At 47.4% G+C, this 20,828-nt stretch overlaps 1 protein-coding gene across 1 annotated transcript in view; it reads left to right on the plus strand.

Moving 5' to 3' along the window:
• LOC139279051 (jerky protein homolog) overlaps positions 1-20,828 on the plus strand; it is a 156,590-nt gene that overhangs the window by 24,722 nt on the left and 111,040 nt on the right. The window contains exon 2 of the mRNA XM_070898378.1: positions 4,986-5,086. Coding sequence (XP_070754479.1) covers positions 4,986-5,086 — 101 coding nt within the window. The remainder of the gene's footprint in view (positions 1-4,985; positions 5,087-20,828) is intronic.

Consider the following 20,828-nt stretch of genomic DNA (forward strand, 5'->3'; position numbering starts at 1 on the left):
ATGATTGAGAAAGAGGCATTAGCGTGTGTGTTCGGGGTAAAGAAAATGCATCAGTACCTGTTTGGCCTCAAGTTTGAGCTGGAAACCGAGCACAAGCCCCTCATATCCCTGTTCACCGAAAACAAGGGGATAAATACTAATGCCTCAGCCTGCATACAAAGGTGGGCACTCGCACTATCAGCGATTAACTATACCATCCACCACAGGCCAGGCACCGAGAACTGTGCAGATGCTCTCAGTCGGCTACTATTGCTCACCACGGGGGTGGAAATGGCGCAGCCTGCAAACTTGTTGATGGTGGCGCAGCCCGCAGACTTATTGATGGTCATGGAAGCATTTGAAAATGATAAGTCACCTGTCACGGCCCGCCAGATTAGGACTTGGACCAGCCAAGATCCTCTGCTGTCCCGAGTAAAATATTGTGTACTGCATGGGAGCTGGACCAGCATCCCCGTTGAAATGCAAGAACTAATCAAGCCGTTCCAGCGGTGAAAGGACGAGCTGTCCATTCAGGCAGACTGCCTGTTGTGGGGTAACCGCGTAGTGCTACCAAAAAAGGGCAGGGAGACGTTCATCTCGGATCTCCACATCACACACTCGGGTATAGTAATGATGAAAGCGATAGCCAGATCCCACGTGTGGTGGCCCGGTATTGACTCTGACTTAGAGTCCTGTGTATGGCAATGCAGCATGTGTGCTCAGTTGAGCAACGTGCCTAGAGAGGCACCACTTAGTTTGTGGTCCTGGCCCTCCAGACCATGGTCGAGGATCCATGTCGACTATGCGGGCCTGTTTCTCGGTGAAATGTTCCTGGTGGTGGTGGATACTTTTTCAAAATGGATTGAATGTGAAATAATGTCGGGAAGCACCGCCACCACCACCATTGAAAGCCTGAGGGCCATGTTTGCCACCCACGGCCTGCCTGACATACTGGTCAGTGACAACGAGCCATGTTTTACCAGTGCCGAATTTAAAGATTTCATGACCCGCAATGGGATCAAACATGTCACCTCGGCCCCGTTTAAACCAGCCTCCAATGGGCAGGCAGAGCGGGCAGTACAAACAATCAAACAGAGCCTTAAACGAGTCACAGGAGGCTCACTCCAAACCCGCCTGTCCTGAGTACTGCTCAGCTACTGCACAAGACCCCACTCACTCACAGGGGTGCCCCCAGCTGAGCTAGTCATGAAAAGGACATTTAAAACCAGACTTTCGCTGGTTCACCCCAACTTGCATGATCAGGTAGAGAGCAGGCGGCAGCAACTAAATGTAAACGATGGTCGCGCCACTGTGTCATGGGAAATTGATCTAAATGACCCTGTGTGTGTGCTAAACGATGGACATGGTCCCAAGTGGATCGCGGGCACGGTGATAGCTATAGAAGGGAGTAGGGTGTTTGTAGTCAAACTAGACAATGGACAAATTTGCAGAAAGCACCTGGACCAAACGAGGCTGCGGTTCACAGACTGCCCTGAACAACCCACAGCAGACACCACCTTTTTCAAGCCCACAACACACACCCAAAGGATCAACGACACCACCCCGGACCAGGAAATCGAATCCATCATGCCCAACAGCCCAGCAAGGCCAGGCCCAGGCTCACCTAGCAGCCCTGCAGGGCCAACAATATGCCAGCCCAGCGAAGGCCAGGTAACACACCAGAACAGACATTTGTACCGAGGCAGTCCACTAGGGAAAGAAAGGCTCCCATCTGCCTCACCTTGTAAATAGATTTCACTTTGACTTTGGGTGGGTGTGATGTTATGTATCTGTAAATCATGCACTCCCATGTTCCGCCACCAGGGAGCGCATCCCCTGAAGTCCCAAGGGATCCCAGCATCCCTTGGGAGCACTGTATATAAGCCGGCCCCAAAGGCCTGTTCCTCACTCTGGAGTGTCTTAATAAAGACTGAGGTCACTGTTACTTTAACCTCCCTGTGTGCAGCCTCATCTGTGTTAGGAACACAACAAGCCCAAGATCAGATCAGCCATGATCTTATTGAATGGCGGAGCAGGCTTGAGGGGCCAAATGGCCTACTCCTGCTCCTATTTCTTATGTTCTTTTCATAGGAGTCTCGTTTTGAGAATTTACCGCAATGTTTGCTGTTTGCTTTGCTTTCTCAAGTTATTCCTGGGTGCAATATGGACAGCACCTGTGGCTGCAGGTCCCTGAGCTAATCGAAAGCTTCTGAATTGTAATTGTTTTCAGCTGTTGGTTGACAAGTTCATTACAAAGCGCGCAGGGGAAATACTTTAAAAACTCGATGGAAGATCTGTCGGAAATAATTTTGCAGCTGTTTGTTCTCTAATAGTCATTTGAGCTCTTTAAGTAGGCCAATTTTACATTTATTCCTTCAACAAAATATTTACTGATGCATGATCCCATTGGTGTGGAACTGAATGTATTTATCAGCATGAATTCCTAAAGAAACCTGTATTTGGATCGATAATGCATGTTAAAATTAGCGATTGACACTGTTAAGGGCCCAGAGATCAGCGAATCGATAAAAACATTAAATAGCTTTCAAAAATTCAATTCCATTTAACGGGAAACTTTCCGGCCAACTACTATGTCTGAAAGATAATTATTTTTCCATCAGCTAAATAAATCGGCAAAGCTCAGTAAAAAGATCTTTGTTTAAGGCAAATCGATCTTGGAGCAATAAATCACGTCACTGCCAGATCACCAGCACAGCTCGGGTTCAATCTGAGTGGCAGCGGTGATCAAAGGAGCGTCAATCCAGAAAATTGGACACTGCCCTCGATGTTATAGGGTGGACCTGGGGGACAATGTTCCCGCTGAGGTGCGCACGGGGCTGTTCCGTAATCCGAAAGGTCCCGCGCAGGCCGCTCACCGGCTTGTGCGCAAACTTAAAGGGGCCGCACATTGAAATAAACAGTCTGCGCGGAAGAAAGCGCAGCACACGGGGAACATTAGTTGAGCGCCACCTTTGTCAATTTCAATGAGGTTCACGGCGCGGAGAGTCGCAGGAAATTTTGCGCGTGCCGCGAGCAATAGCCTGAATTACTCACGGCATACCTTCATTGAAATAGTAATGGCGAGCAGGCAGTAGATGTGCCAACACCGTGGCGCAGGTTTCCAGAGAATTGCGGCTTTATGTACGTTTCTCCTATATGGCTCAGAGACGTGGACCATGTACAGTAAACACCTCAAGTCGCTGGAGAAATACCACCAACGATGTCTCCGCAAGATCCTACAAATCCCCTGGGAGGACTCACGCACCAGCATTAGCGTCCTCGACCAGGCCAACATCCCCAGCATTGAAGCACTGACCACAATCGACCAGCTCCGCTGGGCAGGCCACATCGTTTGCATGCCAGACACAAGGCTCCCAAAGCAAGCGCTCTCTACTCGGAACTCCTTCACGGCAAGCGAGCCAAAGGTGGGCAGAGGAAACGTTACAAGGACACCCTCAAAGCCTCCCTGATAAAGTGCCACATCCCCAGCGACACCTGGGAGTCCCTGGCCAAAGACCGCCCTAAGTGGAGGAAGTGCATCCGGGAGGGCGCTGAGCACCTCGAGTCTCATCGCCGAGAACATGCAGAAATCAAGTGCAAGCAACGGAAAGAGCGGCGGCAAACCTGTCCCACTCATCCTTTCCGTCAACGACTATCTGTCCCACCTGTGACAGGGACTGTGGTTCTCGTATTGGAATGTTCAGCCACCTAAGGACTAATTTTTAGAGTGGAAACAAGTGTTCTTCGATTCCGAGGGATTGCCTATGATGATTATGATGACTCACTGACTTCCTAATTCCAGTTATGTTTGAAGTTTAGGAGAGAGGAGTGGAGACACTCAGTATTCCCCGAACAAATCCTCAACAAATTACGTTTAATCAGCTTTCAGGCTGCCCACTATATAGGGCTCAATTTTCCTCCATGCCGTTTTTTGGCGTATTGCCAGAGTTGCACCCGTTTTCTTTTGGCCCCGACTATTCCAAAAAAATATGTAGCAAGTTTCCCCGTTCTATTTTTTGAAATTGGCACCGGGCAGCCTGTCCTTTAGCTTCAGGGAGTGGAGCCTAATGCCTGCGCTGAAAAAAAGTTGCCCTCCCTCCCCTTCTGCGCATGCGCAAAAAATAGGACGTTTTGGACATGATTGCAATGGACACGCATGCGCTGTAGAGCTCTCGGTCTTCATTCAGCCATTTTTAAAGAGCCAGTTGTGTGTGAGAACTTTAATTCTCAGTGGAAAAATCGGAGCTGCAATACAATATGCAACGCGGCTCAAGGACCAAGAATTTCTCACAGGATGAAGTGGAGGCATTGGTTACTGTGATTGAGGCCAGATGGCACGAGCTGGACACCAGCAGAGGTCACATAAAAGTTTCACCATAAGAAATGAAGAAACGCTGGAACCAACTTGCAGAAGATTACTGTGCAATGGTGACCACCCCGAGGTCTGGAGGCCAGTGCAAAAAGTGGCAGGACCTCGGTCAAGTAGTTAGTGTAAGTAATATTTTTATTTATTCAATGGAATTGCAAATGTAAATGTGACCAGCTGTATCTGTCCCACCCAATAGAAAGACACCCTCCCTAAAAAGTTATGTTTTCATCTTTGCAGAGGAAAGTGACACACAACAAAAGGGAAAGAACTCGAACAGGAGGAGGCCCGGCAAATCTGCATCCACTAACACGCTTGGAAGAGAGGGCCACTGCTTTGATGGGTCCTGCCTGGAGAAAAGCAACCACCGCTGCACAAGCTGGGCCCACACTCGAGGAAGAGGGTAAGTCCTGCAAATTCCACAGTCTGGCTTTGCTAAATGTTAAGTACTGCGTGGGCTAGCCAAGCTTCGGTTCATAGGAATGTCTCCGTCAGCTACGATTCGGTTGATGCAATGTGCTATCATTCATCATGGTCCTTCAAATGAACCTGCGGCCTGCGCTGTGTGAGCCGACTCATGCCACCCACCCTGCCCCCTCCTCTGCTGCTAACCATTTGTCTGTTCTGTTATATTTTGCAGAACTTGAGGCCAACCCTGACGATGCAGAAGAAGATTCAGACGTTGACAAGCCTGAAGAGGAGAAAATCTTCCAATTCCACTTACCGGACCAAGAGCATGGGGTGAGGGGGATGAGGAGGGGATGGATGAAGCCCCCACTGTTATACTCACTTTGGAGGAAGTGCAGGCGCCACCCATTGAGGTGCCAGCCCCTTTCCTGAGTGGTACAAGTGTTGCTGGGACATTCCATGGTTTTCCACAGTCCGAGGATTCCAGTGAGGTGCAGCGAGGCACACCCAGGGCCCCACCGTCTGAGGCTGCGGGTCCCAAAGGGGTGCAGTGAAGCACACCCAGGGTGAGAGGGGAAGGAGAGCTTGAGAACGGTCTTCTAAGGTGCAGGATCTGAGATGTGGTTCAGATGATGGCAATGAATGCGGAGAGCATTGACCTGACCCGATCACTCCTGGACACCATCAGTTGGGTGAGTGATGAGGTATCGGGACTGTCGGGAGAAGTAACAATACTCTCACGAGAAATGGTAACACTGTCCGGGAACATGAGGGAGGGAATGTCTCAGGCAGTGGATACAATGTCGGTGCACCTGAAGGAGGGAATGTCGCAGGTAGTTGACACACTGTCAGGGCACATGAGAGAGGGAATGTCGGAGTTAGATGCTGCAATAAGGGAACACACCCAGACCCAGATGTTCGAAAGAATAAGCTTGGTACCAACCCGAGAAAAACTGCGCCATCGCCTGCGGGCAGCACTGGAGTCAACAAAACCAAGCGTAGTGGGCGGTCTTAGAATATGGTGGAGGAGAAATGGTGCAGCCTTCCTTTGCTGCTGTTGTTGTTGTTATTAATGTTGTTACTGTTGTAACTGTTCTCAAATTAAAAGTTTTTTGTAAGTTATGTACATTTACAAGTTTAAAAGTTTGTAAGTTATCTTAAAGTTTTTAAGTGATCTTAGAGTTTGTAAGTGATCTTAACTGAAAACTTTAAAGTTTGATACAAGAATATTTTTATTAAAGTTAAGTACAAACAAATGTTTGTTAAACTTTTGAATAAAATCTATTTTAAATTATAACTGAATCATTTCCATTATTTGTTCCATTAACATGACACAACATTATGGAACAGGTCCAAACAGTAAAAGTGGTCCTTGTGGAATAGTTGACGCTGAGCCTTCAGGCAGCAAAGCATTCACGGATGAGCTGCTGGCGCAAAGTTCGAGCAATCGTTAAAGGGGCATGATGACCCGCCCTCCTCCGCCGTCATGCTCTGGATTCAGGTAGCTGCATGGCTTCCTTGTCCTCCTGCTCCTCCTCCCCCGCATCTGCATCCTCCTCCTCATCACCAACCACTCTCACCTCAGGTGGGTCTTCTACTACCAGCTGCTGCTGCCTGATGATGGCTAAGTTATGCAGCATGCAGCACACAACAGTGAACTGACCGACAATCTCAGGGGAGTATTGCATGTAGCCTCTGGAATGGTCCAGGCATCCCGGTCAGCTCCCGTCCGGGTTATGGGCATTGGGGCGTCATGAGCCAGGTGACGAGGCTCTAACCTTTGTCTCCCAGTAGCTAGCTCTGCCCTTCTGGCTGCTGCTGAAACATGGCAGATATAGCGCTCTTGCATAGTATGAACGCATCATGGGTGCTCCCAGGGTATCTCGCATCGACTGACATGATGCGATACATGTCGTCACACACAAATTGCACATTAATGGAGTGGTAGCCTTTTCTGTTCCTGTACGTCTCGGAATCCTCCAAAGGTGCTCGTAAGGTGATGTGGGTACAATCAATGCAGCCCTGTACCTTTCGGAAGCCAACAATCCTGGAGAAGCCCACAGCCCTTTTACGCATTGCCTGGGCAGTCATGGGGAACTTTATGTAATCATTCCTCCAGGCATATAGTGCAGCAGTCACCTGCCAAATGCAGATATGTGTTGCATGTTGAGAAATAGCACACACATTTGGGATTAAATGTAGTATCTCCAAATTTGTGGATGACACTAAGTTGGGTGGTAGTGTGAGCTGCGAGGAGGATGCTACGAGGCTGCAGAGCGACTTGGATAGGTTAGGTGAGTGGGCAAATGCATGGCAGATGAAGTATAATGTAGATAAATGTGAGGTTATCCACTTTGGTGGTAAAAACAGAGAGACAGACTATTATCTGAATGGTGACAAATTAGGAAAAGGGGAGGTGCAACGAGACCTGGGTGTCATGGTACATCAGTCATTGAAGGTTGGTATGCAGGTGCAGCAGGCGGTTAAGAAAGCAAATGGCATGTTGGCCTTCATAGCGAGGGGATTTGAGTACAGGGGCAGGGAGGTGTTACTACAGTTGTACAGGGCCTTGGTGAGGCCACACCTGGAGTATTGTGTACAGTTTTGGTCTCCTAACCTGAGGAAGGACATTCTTGCTATTGAGGGAGTGCAGCGAAGGTTCACCAGACTGATTCCCGGGATGGCGGGACTGACCTATCAAGAAAGACTGGATCAACTGGGCTTGTATTCACTGGAGTTCAGAAGAATGAGAGGGGACCTCATAGAAACGTTTAAAATTCTGATGGGTTTAGGCAGGTTAGATGCAGGAAGAATGTTCCCAATGTTGGGGAAGTCCAGAACCAGGGGTCACAGTCTAAGGATAAGGGGTAAGCCATTTAGGACCGAGTTGAGGAGAAACTTCTTCACCCAGAGAGTGGTGAACCTGTGGAATTCTCTACCACAGAAAGTTGTTGAGGCCAATTCACTAAATATATTCAAAAAGGAGTTAGATGAAGTCCTTACTACTCGGGGGATCAAGGGGTATGGCGAGAAAGCAGGAATGGGGTACTGAAGTTGCATGTTCAGCCATGAACTCATTGAATGGCGGTGCAGGCTAGAAGGGCCAAATGGCCTACTCCTGCACCTATTTTCTATGTTTCTATGTTTCCCCAGTTGTGGTCTGGAGCAATCCAGATGCATAGAATGAAAGTGCAGCTGTAATCTTCACTTCAACTGACACTTCTAGGTTACAGGTCTGCTTTTACTAAGTCACAGATCTCAGTTGCAACTTCTTTGCGGAAACGCAGCCTTGTCACACAGTCTGCATCACTCAGGTGCAGGTATGAACGCCTGATTCGATATACCTGTCATGTATCTTACATTATTATATATAACTGTATCCCAACATGCTATACATGACTGTAATAAGATATGACCTGTAACCACCAGCATACCTTGCCACCAGGGGTGCACTTGCAAGAGACAGGTATATAAGGACAGATCTCAGGCAAGTGCAGCATTCCAGAGCTGTGAAATAAAAGGTGCAGGTCCAGAGTGACCTTGACTTCAGTACATGCCTCTTGTGAATCTGTGAATCTGTACTGAGGGGACAGGATTTTACAGTGGCGACGGGTTACGGGATTACAGATTCCACAGAATGGCGAACAACGGATCAGATGAAAAGTACAATGCGGGAGACAATTGAGAGGACTTTATAGAAAGGCTCCAGCAAAGCTTTGTAACCAAAGACTGGTTAGGCGACGATACGGCAGACAAGAGAAGAGCCCTTCTCTTGACCAGCTGTGGCTCGAAAACATACGCTTTAATGAAGGATCTGTTGGCACCTGAGAAACCAGCAAGCAAGTCGTTTGAAGAATTGAGCACACTGGTAAGAGACCACCCGAAGCCAGCGAGCAGCCTACACATGGCCAGACACAGGTTCTACAAAAACAGACGCTGTGTGGGCCAGAGCATACCCGACTTCGTGGCGGAACTTCGGAGGTTGGCTAGTTTATGTGAGTTCTCCGATGAACTGAGGAGAGAAATACTGAGAGACTTTTTCATTGAAGGAATAGGCCACGCAGGCATATTCCGAAAGCTCATAGAGACCAAGAACCTGACCTTAGAGGCAGCAGCACTGGTTGCACAGACGTTCTTGGTAGGGGAAGAAGAAACGAGGTTGATTTACAATGCAGGTACGACAACTAACGAAATAATGGAACAAGGAGTTCACAGCATTAGAAAAGCTGCTACACCCACACACAGACAAAACCAGCAGAACAGGCTTTCGACAGCAAGCAGTGGCAACAGAAGCCATCAAGGGCCACAGGAACGGCCGTTCACACCTCATCAACCCACAATTTGAGCAATCAACTACAAACTGAGAGAAGCTTAAGAGAGATCAGCCAGACGCAGCTCATTCTTTGCAAGCAGTCTGTACTGGAGGTGTGGGGGTGGGCACTCGTCAAGAGAATGTCGATTTCAGCAGGCTGTTTGCAGGAACTGTGAATATACAGGGCATTTGGCCTGCATGTGCAAAAAAACGGCAGCTCGGCTGATATACGAATTGGACGGGTCGGAAAGCAGACCAGAAAACGGTGGGGACAGTACCCGGGACACCGATGTACAGCAGGTCAACATGATCAATGGCCACTGCTCCTACGACAGGACCTCCTATAATGATGAGGGTCCTACTCAACGGGATATCTGTTAACATGGAGCTGGATACAGGAGCGAGTCAATCTCTCATGGGCGCTCAACAATTTGAACAACCGTGGCCGCATAAAAGAGACAGACCAAAACTCACAAGGGTCGACACCAAACTAAGGACCTATACCAAAGAAATCGTACCAGTCCTCGGCAGCGCCATGCTCTCTGTCACACACAAAGGAACAGTGAACCGACTTCCCCTGTGGATTGACCCGGAAACCCCCCAGCACTGCTGGGGAGAAGCTGGCTGGCAAAACTAAACTGGAAATGGGATGATGTCCATGCCATGTCATTAGAGGAACGGACCTCCTGCTCAACAGTTATAAAGCGATTTGAACATCTCTTTCAGCCAGGTGTGGGCACTTTCAAAGGGGCCAAAGTCAAAATCTACATCACACAGGATGCTAGCCCGGTCCATCACAAGGCAAGAGCTGTACCCTGTGTGATGAGGAAAAAGATTCAACACGAACTAGACAGGCTTCTGCGGGAAGGCATTATATCACCTGTGGAATTTAGCGACTGGGCAAGTCCCATCGTCCCAGTCATGAAGCCTGATGGATCTGTACGAATCTGTGGGGACTACAAATCTACCATAAACAGAGTCTCCCTACAGGACCAGTACCCGCTGTCCAGAGCAGAGGACTTATTTGCCACATTGGCTGGAGGTAAACTTTTCTCAAAATTAGACCTCACATCTGCGTATATCACGCAAGAATTGACCGAGAAATCCAAGCTACTCACCACCATCAACACACATCGAAGCCTTTTCATGTACAATAGATGCCCATTCGGCATCAGGTCGGCAGCTGCCATATTCCAGTGCAACATGGAGAGTCTGTTCAAGTCCATCCCGGGGACGGTTGTATTTCAAGACGACATACTTATCACGGGCAGGGACACCGACTCCGTAATTTGGAGGAAGTACGAAAGCGGTTGGATCGGGTAGGCCTACGAGTCAAGAAATCCAAGTGCCTGTTTCTCACACCCGAGGTTGAATTTTTGGGCAGAAGGATTGCCGCTGATGGAATCCGCCCAACAGAGTTCAAAACAGAAGCAATTCGCTTGGCACCCAGGCCCCAGGATGTCTCAGAACTGCGCGCCTTTCTCAGGCTACTCAATTACTTTGGGAACTTTATGCAGAACTTAAGCACGCTGCTGGAGCCTCTCCATGTGCTACTCAGGAAGGGGTGCGATTGGTTTTGGGAGGACGCCCAGGAACGCGCCTTCAATAAGGCACGCAACCTTCTGTGTTCCAACAGTGTTTTGACTTTCTTTGACCCAGGTAAAAAGTTAGTTCTCACATGCGATGCGTCAGTGTCTGGGGTCGGGTGCGTTTTGCAACATGTCAATAGTGCGAGCAAATTACAACCCATAGCTTATGCCTCCAGGTCACTTTCGCGGGCGGAGCGCGGGTACGGAATGGTAGAGAAGGAGGCGCTCGCGTGCATGTATGGTGTCAAAAAGATGCACCAATATCTTTTCGGGGCCAAGTTCGCGTTAGAAACCGACCACAAGCCCCTCACATCCCTCCTATCCGAGAGCAAGGCAATAAACGCCAATGCCTCGGCGCGACTTCAACGGTGGGCACTCATGCTGGCATCCTACGACTACACAATAAGGCAGACCAGGCACAGACAACTGTGCCGACGTGCTCAGCAGGCTACCCCGATGATCACGGAAGGGTCTGACGAACAGGATTGTGAGATAGTCATGGCAATCAATGCCTTTGAGTCCACAGGTTCGCCCATGACGGCTCGCCAAATCAGAGCCTGGACGGCCAGCGACCCCACGTTATCCTTAGTAAAAAGATGTGTCTTAACCGGTGACTGGGCAGAGGCTCGCAATGCCTTCCTCGAGGAATTAAAACCTTTTCACAGGCGCATGCATGGGCTATCACTATAAGCAGACTGCCTGATGTGGGGCAGCCGAGTAGTCATGCCTCTGCGAGGCAGAGAGGCAGTTGTCCGGGAGCTCCACCGCGAGCACCCGGGGATCATTCTCATGAAGGCCATAGCCAGATCCCACGTCTGGTGGCCTGGTATTGACACGGACTTAGAGCTCTGCGTCCGAAGGTGCACCATTTGTGCCCAACTCAGCAATGCCCCCAGGGAGGCTCCACTGAACCCCTGGCCCTGGCCTACAAAACCATGGTCGCGGGAGCACGTAGACTATGCGGGCCCATTCATGGGCAAAATGTTCCTTGTAGTTGTAGATGCATTTTCAAAGTGGATCGAATGCACCATTTTAAACTCGAGCACAACCTCCACCACTGTGGAGAGCCTCGCAACCATGTTTGCAATGCACGGAATCCCTGACATATTAGTCAGTGACAATGGTCCGTGCTTCACCAGCGCAGAATTCCAAGACTTTATAATTGACCACGGCATAAATCACGTCAAGATGGCACCGTTCAAGCCGGCCACCAACGGCCAGGTGGAGAGAGCAGTGCAAATCATTAAACAAGGCATGCTTAAAATCCAGGGTCCCACGCTGCAGGGTCTCCTGTCGCGACTGCTGCTGGCATACAGATCTCATCTGCACTCACTGACTGGGATCCCCCCCACGCAACTGTTGATTAAAAGGACTTTAAAAACAAGGCTCTCATTAATCCTCCCAGACATGCACGAAATCGTTGAGGCAAAGCGCCGTAAGCTGACTGAGTACCATGACAGAAATTCGAGGGGGAGATGGAATGAGATAGGGGACAAAGTGTTTGTACTAAACTATGGCAGGGGTCCCAAATGGCTTGCAGGGACAGTAATGGGCAAGGAAGGAAACAAGCTACTGGTAGTACAAATGAACAATGGCAAAACCTGCCAGAGGCATGTAGACCAAGTCAAAAGCAGATTTACCAACAACACTGCGGAACCAGAGGCAGACTACAATGTGGAACTCACACCACACCTGGTGAACAGACAGAGGGAACAACCTGAGGAAAGGGCAATCCCAACAGACAGCCCAGGCGAGTCAACAACAATCACACCAATTGAAACAGACAGCCCAGACGAGATACCAGTAACCACACCCAAAGAAAAACAGACACCAAGGCAAACAACTGAACCACAACTCAGATGCTCCACGTGAGAGCGTAGACCACCTGAGAGACTGAACTTATAAAGACAATAAGACCTTGGGGGAGGGTGATGTCATGTATCTTACATTATTATATATAACTGTATCCCAACATGCTATACATGACTGTAATAAGATATGACCTGTAACCACCAGCATACCTTACCACCGGGGGTGCACTTGCAAGAGACAGGTATATAAGCACAGGTCTCAGGCAAGTGCAGCATTCCAGAGCTGTGAAATAAAGGTGCAGGTCCAGAGTGACCTTGACTTCAGTACATGCCTCGTGTGAATCTGTACTGAGGGGGACAGGACTTTACAATACCCAACGTGGGTAAGGCCTCCTGCCCATCATCCTACGTGCTCTGAGGTTCCTCATGCGATGACGTCGAATCAATTGTCTCCTTTGCAGCACCATCATGCAGAAGGCTTGCATGAGGTATTGCCGTCCATGATTAAATTGTACCTTTGCAAGAAGTTCAAAACAGCAGGCAGGACAAGCTTCTTTGTTGTTTCTCTCCCCAAGGTCAACGCCCTAGTACGGACCACACCCAGTCTGAGCACGTGCAATGGGCTTGCTTAGATTGGGAAGCACCGCATTCAACCCCGCCACACCCGGGTTTCATTTGATGCTGCTTGCTGCATAGTGGCATAGTGTAACAGTTGTCAACCCTTCAGTTTGGCTTCCACACACCAAACCCCCCCCCCCCTCCCGTCCCCAGGCATCTTTTGAAGCCAAGTCCCAAGCCCCTGTGTCTGGGCGAGGGGTCGATTCTGCCGGCTGATGCTCCGATCCCCGAGCCCGGTGTGGAGACGTTCGGTGGTGGTGTGGCACTTTAAAAAAAAACGTAACCCTAAACGGTGTTAGGGAAATTGATGGGATTGAAGGCCGATAAATCCCCAGAGCCTAATAGTCTGCATCCCAGTGTACTTAAGGAAGTGGCCCTAGAAATACTAGATGCATTGGCCGTCATTTTCCAACATTAAATGAACTCCGGATCAGTTCCTATGGATTGGAGGGTAGCTAATGTAACACCACTTTTTCAAAAAGGAGGGAGATAGAAAACAGGGTATTATTGACCGGTCAGCCTGACATCGGTAGTGGGGAAAATGCTGGAATCAATTATTAAAGATGTAATAGCAGCACATTTGGAAAGCAGTGACTGGATCGGTCCAAGTCAGCATGGATTTATGAAAGGGAAATCATGTTTGACAAATCTTCTAGAATTTTTTGAGGATGTAACTAGTAGAGTGGATAAGGGAGAACCAGTGGATGTGGTGTATTTGGACTTTCAAAAGGCTTTTGACAAGGTCCCACACAAGAGGTTAGTGTGCAAAATTAAAGCACATGGGATTGGGGGTAACGTATTAATGTGGGTAGAGAACTGGTTAGTAGACAGGAAGCAAAGTGTGGGAATAAACTTTTCAGAATGGCAGGCAATGACTAGTGTGGTACTGCAAGGTTCAGTGCTGGGACCCCAGCTATTTATAATATATATTAATGATTTAGACGAAGGAATTGAATGTAATATCTCTAAGTTTTCAGATGAAACTAAGCTGGGTGGTGGTGTGAGCTGTGAGGAGGATGCTAAGAGGTGAAGAGTGACTTGGACAGGTTAGCTGAGTGGGCAAATGCATACAGATGCAGTATAATGTGGATAAGTGTGAGGTTATCCACTTTGGTGGCAAAAACAGGAAGGCAGATTATTATCTGGATGGTGACAGATTCGTAAAAGAGGAGGTGCAGCGAGACCTGGGTGTCATGGTACATCAGTCATCAAAAGTAGGCATGTAGGTACAACAGGCAGTAAAGAAAGCAAATGGCATGTTGGCCTTCATAGCGAGAGGATTTGAGAATAGGAGCAAAGAGGTCTTGCTGCAGTTGTACAGGGCCTTGGTGAGACCTCACCTTGAGTATTGTGTTCAGTTTTGGACTCCTAATCTGAGGAAGGACATTCTTGCTATTGGGGGAGTGCAGCGAAGGTTCACCAGACTGATTCCCGGGATGGCAGGACTGACATATGAAGAAAGACTGGATCGACTAGGCTTATATTTCACTGAAATTTAGAAGAATTAGAGGGGATCTCATAGAAGCATATAAAATTCTGATGGGATTGGACAGGTTAGATGCAGGAAGAATGTTCCCAATGTTGGGGAAGTCCAGAAACAGGGGTCACAGTCTAAGGATAAGGGGTAAGCCATATAGGACTGAGATAAGGAGAAACTTCTTCACTCAGAGAATTATGAACCTGTGGAATTCTCTACCACAGAAAGTTGTTGAGTCCAGTTCGTTGGATATATTCAAAAGGGAGTTAGATGTGGCCCTTACAGCTAAAGGGATCAGGGGGTATGGAGAGAAAGCAAGATGTGGCCCTTACAGCTAAAGGGATCAGGGGGTATGGAGAGAAAGCAGGAGTGGGATACTGAAGTTGCATGATCAGCAATGATCATATTGAATGGTGGTACAGGCTTGAAGGGCCGAATGGCCTGCTCCTGCACCTATTTTCTATGTTTAGAACCTAAGCACACGCTGGGCCTAATGTAATTCAATTACATGCCACCCGATGGAACCTGTACCCACCTATATTTGCTGATTCAGATCATTATAATGATTCTCCAATGTCCCTCCAGTGCAGGAACATCCCTCGGAAAGGAGGGGAACAAAATCACTGTTGATGTCGGCCTGAGAGGCCTGCACTACCGGTAATGGCGGCCTCATTTGGGGCCACCTGGCTGCTGTTGAAAAAGAACACCCAGAGACCTTTAGTCCCAATTCTGATCCAGCTGGTCCTTTAGAGAAAAGGGACTTACCCTTTTGCAGCATCCAGGATTTTGCTCTCACCGGCGGCAGACGCAAGCCCCAAGGACCACTTGCTGTGGCAAGTCTAGCTAAGCAGAAACCCAAGGAAATAAGCTGGGAGGCGTGTTGTCATAATTCCTGTCAAAATTTGCATGCTATCGTCTGTTCCAGACGAGAGAGGTCAATAATCAGGGGCATAGATTTAAAGTAATTGGTAGAAGGATTAGAGGGGAGTTGAAGAGAATCTTTTTCACCCAGAGGGTGGTGGGGGTTTGGAACTCACTGCCTGAAAGGGTGGTAGAGGCAGAAACCCTCATCGCGTTTAAAAAGTACTTGGATATGCACTTGAAGCGCTGTGCCCTACAGGGCTACGGACCAAGCACTGAAAGTGGGATTAGGCTGGATAGCTTTTGGTCGGCCGGCGCAGACATGATGGGCTGAATGGCCTTTTTCTGTGCTGTAAACTTCTCTGATTCGATGATCCTATAAAAGCAGTCCTTCCTCCACTCCCACCGAGATGTCGGTGGTCTCAGATGCTAAATAAGTGTGTCCGGGGTACAAAGCAGAGGAAAGTGTGCTCCAGTGAGACTTTGGGGATTATTACTGGCATTTTGGGGATCACATTCAGTTAACCTTTCGGTGGAAACTACAAATCAGTGGTGGTAGTTAGTTTTCTGGTAAGTGCGCACGTGGAGTGGCATCACTGCCACGCTGATAGAAACATGACGTCCATTTATTACTTCAATAATCACATCCCACTGCCTTGTGGATCAAATCGGTAAAATGGGCCGAGTGAATGCTTAAAAACGATCTGCACCAGGCACTGGGGTAGAAGGACAGAGGACAGCACATGCTACCTGTAATATATCCACCTGTGAGTATGCACACAGATTTGTAGAGCTGTTGCCCCTTTTATAGGGGGGCACTTGTAACATTTATGATTTTAAAGCCCCCAGAAAAATCACAAAACAACACAAAAAAAATAAACAAAAAAATAAACAAAAAAAGAAAAAAAAAGAAGGGCAGTTGAAAAGTGTCTGGATTGTCCCCCAGATCGGGGGGCAATTGATTTAATGTTTATTTTTGTCTCCCAAAAAGAGTTGTAGAGCTGGTGCAATTGTGAGTGGTTTAGCCAGTCACGTGATGGTCACAAGACTCAATAAAACCCCGGCCAGTTGGGTTCAGGGGATCCACGATGAGGCAGATGGTTGTGAGCCTGGTGGATGAACTGGTAATGTGTAATGTGATTGTTAAACCTTTTGCTAATAAACCAACTAGTTCTTAATAGCAACGTGTTGCTATGAATTCTTAAGCAAAGAACCCATGGAGCAAATACATTTCACGCTATCGCAGCCAATGTTGTCGTTATCACGAAGGTGATGTACGCGTTTGCAGATGGTTCCATCAGGATGTGGGATAGAACATCAGCTTGCTGTAGACATGTTCCGATTGTACCCTCTCTCTGCCTTGCCATCATGCACTGCAGAACCATATCTGCAATAAAATGAAAAACTGAATTGATTTCTCAGAAATAAAACCCAGCTTCCTTCTCTCCTGTAATCATGATTGATACATTATTCTTAGAGATGCCGAATGACTCCAGTCGACTGATGACTCTTATTCAACAATGTCATGTAATTCCACTAATTATTGTGACAAAAGTTAATATTTGGAAATATGGTACAGAATGACAGGAAGTGACTTTGAAGAAGGAACACAATTCTTAGTGCTCAGCTAATTCCTTGTAAGCGAGTCAAACTGTGCTCTTACACTTCACTATGTACTACAAGCCCTTGCTTCATTCCAATCAGATCGTTGTCCTTTATTGTAAGCTCATGAGAAATGCTGCCAAATCTGAAAATGAATGGTCATCACAAGGCGAGTGTTAATTTGCAGTCATGCCATTTTCAGAATTCCTATCTGTACAGACTATTGTAGGAATATAGGAACAGGGGGAACCCATTCAGCCCCTCGAGCCTGTTCCGCCATTCAATGAGATCATGGCTGATCTGCTACCTAACTCCATAGACCCGCCTTTGGCCCATGTTCCTTAATACCATTGGTTAACAGAAAGCTATCAATCTCCGATTTAACATTAACAACTGACCTAGCATCAATTGCCGTTTGCGGAAGAGAGTTCCAAACTTCTACCACTCTATGTGTAGAAATGTTTCCAAATTCCACTCCTGAAAGGCTTGGCTCTAATTTTTAGACTATGCACCCTAGTCTTAGAATCCTCAACCAGCGGAAATAGTTTCTCTCTGTCTACCATATCAGTTCTCCTTAATATCTTGAAAACTTTGATCAGATTACCCCTTAACAGTCTAAATTCTAGGGAATACAATCCTAGTTTGTGCAATCTCTCCTCACAACTTAACCCTTGAAATACGGGTATCTTCCTGCTAAACCCACACTGCACTCCCTCCAAGACCAATATATCCTTCCAAAGGTGTGGTACCCAGAACTGCTCACAGTGCTCCAGGTGTGGTCTAACCAGGGTTTGTATAGCTGCAGCATAACTTCTTCCCATTTATATTCTAGTCCTCTAGACATAAAGGCCGGCATCCCACTTGCCTTTTTGATTATTTTCTGCACCTGCTCATGACATTTTAATGATCTATGTACCTGGACCCCCAAGTATCTTTTGACCACCACTGTATTTAGCTATTCACTATTTAGAAGGTACCCTGTTCTATCCTACTGAGGTCCAAACTGGATGACCTCACATTTGTTTACATTGAAATCCATTTTCTACAGTTTTGCCCATTCACTTAATCTATCAATATCCCTTTGTCATTTTATACTTCCATCTACACTGCCTACAATGCCGCCTATTTGTGTCATTGGCAAATTTGGATATATGACTTTCTATGCCTTCATCTAACTCATTAATAAATACTGTGAATAATTGAGGCCCCAACACAGATCCCTGCAGGACACCACTAGTCACCTCCTGCCAATTTGAGCACCTACCCATTATCCTTACGTTTCTTACAGCTCAGCCAATTTCCTAGCCAGGTCAATGTTTTGCCCTCAATTCCGTGGGCTTCTACCTTAGTTAGCAGTCTCTTATATGGGACTTTATCAAATACCATCTGGAAGTCCATATAAATAACATCCAGAGATATTCCCCTGTCCACTATTTTAGTCACTTCTTAAAAAAAATTCCATCAGGTTTGTCAGGCATGACCTACTTTTCACAAATGCATGAAATTTCTGGACTTCTGTCCCAAATGCAGGATTTCCACACATTGAGTTTCACTGCCGACAATGTTGACATTGAAGTCAGCCCAGTTTCAAATCGGTACGGTAGCAGAGTGGTTATGTTGCTGGACTAGTAATCCAGAAGCCTGGACAAATGATTCAGAGACACACATTCAAATACCATGACAGCAGCTGTGAAATTTAAATTCAATTGAATAAACCTGGAATTAAAAAGCTAGCACTTCATCATGTCAGGGAAGGAAATCTGCTGCCCTTACCCGGTCTGGCTGATATGTGACTCCAGACCCACAGCAATGTGGTTGACTCTGAAATGGCCTAGCCAAGCCACTCAGTTATATTCAAGAAGGCGACTAACCACCACCTTCTCGAGGGCAATTTGTGACGGACGGGCAATAAATGCTAGCCTTGTTGAAGATGTCCGCATCTTGTGAATGAATAAAAAATAAATCAAAATGGCTGCAATGGCCAACTGGCAGAATTAAGAAATGATCAAACATAAACTTGTCAATCTCATGACAAGAACTTAAATGTTACAATCAGTGCTGTGGTTATCATTAGTTTGACATTCACATTCCATTTGCAAAGAAATTAGGTTGATGCACTCTATTTCATCATCCATTCAGGCGATTTCTTTGAAAGGGGCAACATTTAGGTAGCAGTAGATGGAAGGATCATCAAGCATCATGGAATTAATGGCAGCGTAGTTGTGAATAGATGGCTTGGTGTTTATTGGGACACTGCATACTGACAAGCTGAGCACGACTTAAAAAAAAAATTCTTGAGATGTGGGTGTGGCTGGCAAGGTGACACCTGGATCTTATCTTCACTCTGCTGCACGATTACTTTCCTTTGTACAATGAAGTTGTGTACGTGTAGCAGAATGGTAGTTATTCCCCAGCCCAGGAGAGGCGAGGGCCCAGGGACAGCACGGGCCAGCCCACACTGCGATATGTGTGCGCACTAGGTCCGTGCAGCAGAGCAGGTCTCCAGTTGTCTTGGGTAATCCTTGCCACTGGACCAAGACCCTAGCTCTGTCAAGCCCGTGTGGTGGCTGGTGTGCAACGGCCACACATAAAATCCACACAGAGGCATCTTCCACCCTTCGGGATGTAGTTCGGGATCTGAAATATCAGGCCCTTCATTGAAACACCTGTGAACTCATTCCTTTTTGGTGTGGAAACAAGTCATCCTCGATATGAGGGACAGCCGAAGTAGATTCTGAACACCTTTACTGAGGCTACAGCTAGACTTGACCCAATCCCCCTACTCCCTCCCTGCCCCCCGCCCCCCTGCCAGCCATCCTCATGGATGTTAAACCGAGGCCCCATCAGTCCTCTCAGATGGACATATATGATCACATGGCATTTTAAAAAACTTGTACACATTCACTTCATCAAATCAAATCTTCGATTGAGCATCCCAATGGTGTGTTTAACAGTAATTGTGTTTGAGGCATGAACCTTGTATTGCTGTTCTGGAATTCCTTGAGGGGAGGAAGGGGGGGTCATTGGTGATCAGCAGTGATATACGAACTTATGAACAATGACGCACAGGTACAGACCATCTGGTCCATCGAGCCTGTCCCACACACTTGTGGTACCTCATGTAGACCACCGCAGGAAAAGGAGCGTTGACCAAAAATGCAGGTGAAACTAACTAGTTCGTGAAGATGAACGAAACTTTGTAGCCAACAGTGAAATCGGCAACACACCTTTAAGAAGTTTACTTCTACAGGCCAGGCCCCGACAGGCACTAATGCACCCATTTTATCAAGTCTGAGCTGCACTATCGATGGGGAGCCAATCGGAAAAATGGCAAATCCATCGTGGGAGTCATTGACATAATTGGCAAAATTATAACAATGCTCATGCTGATCAACAGAACGTGCTCAAACATATTCACAGGGCTTCGCAAATCGAGCATGTTCACCTCAGAACCTGATTTTCCAATATGTGCCCCCGACTACTGAAGTACCACACTGCTAGCACAGCCCCATAATATCAGCCCAATAGTGCACTGATGGAATCTTCTGCTCATGAGTTAAAATGAAGCATCCTATAACAACAACAACATATTGCATTTATATAGCGCTTCTAACGGGAGAAAATTTCGCACTTCACAGCAGCGTTATCGGACAAAAATTGACACCACACCATACAAGGAGATATTAGGACAGGCGACCAAAAGCTTGGTCAAAGAAGTCAGTTTTAAGGAGCGGCTTAAAGGAGGAAAGAGAGGCAGAGAGATTTTGGGAGGGCGTGCCAGAGCTTAGGTGCTAGACAGCTGAAG

Source organism: Pristiophorus japonicus, chromosome 13 (genome assembly GCF_044704955.1).
Source record: "Pristiophorus japonicus isolate sPriJap1 chromosome 13, sPriJap1.hap1, whole genome shotgun sequence".
Classification (NCBI taxonomy): domain Eukaryota; kingdom Metazoa; phylum Chordata; class Chondrichthyes; family Pristiophoridae; genus Pristiophorus; species Pristiophorus japonicus.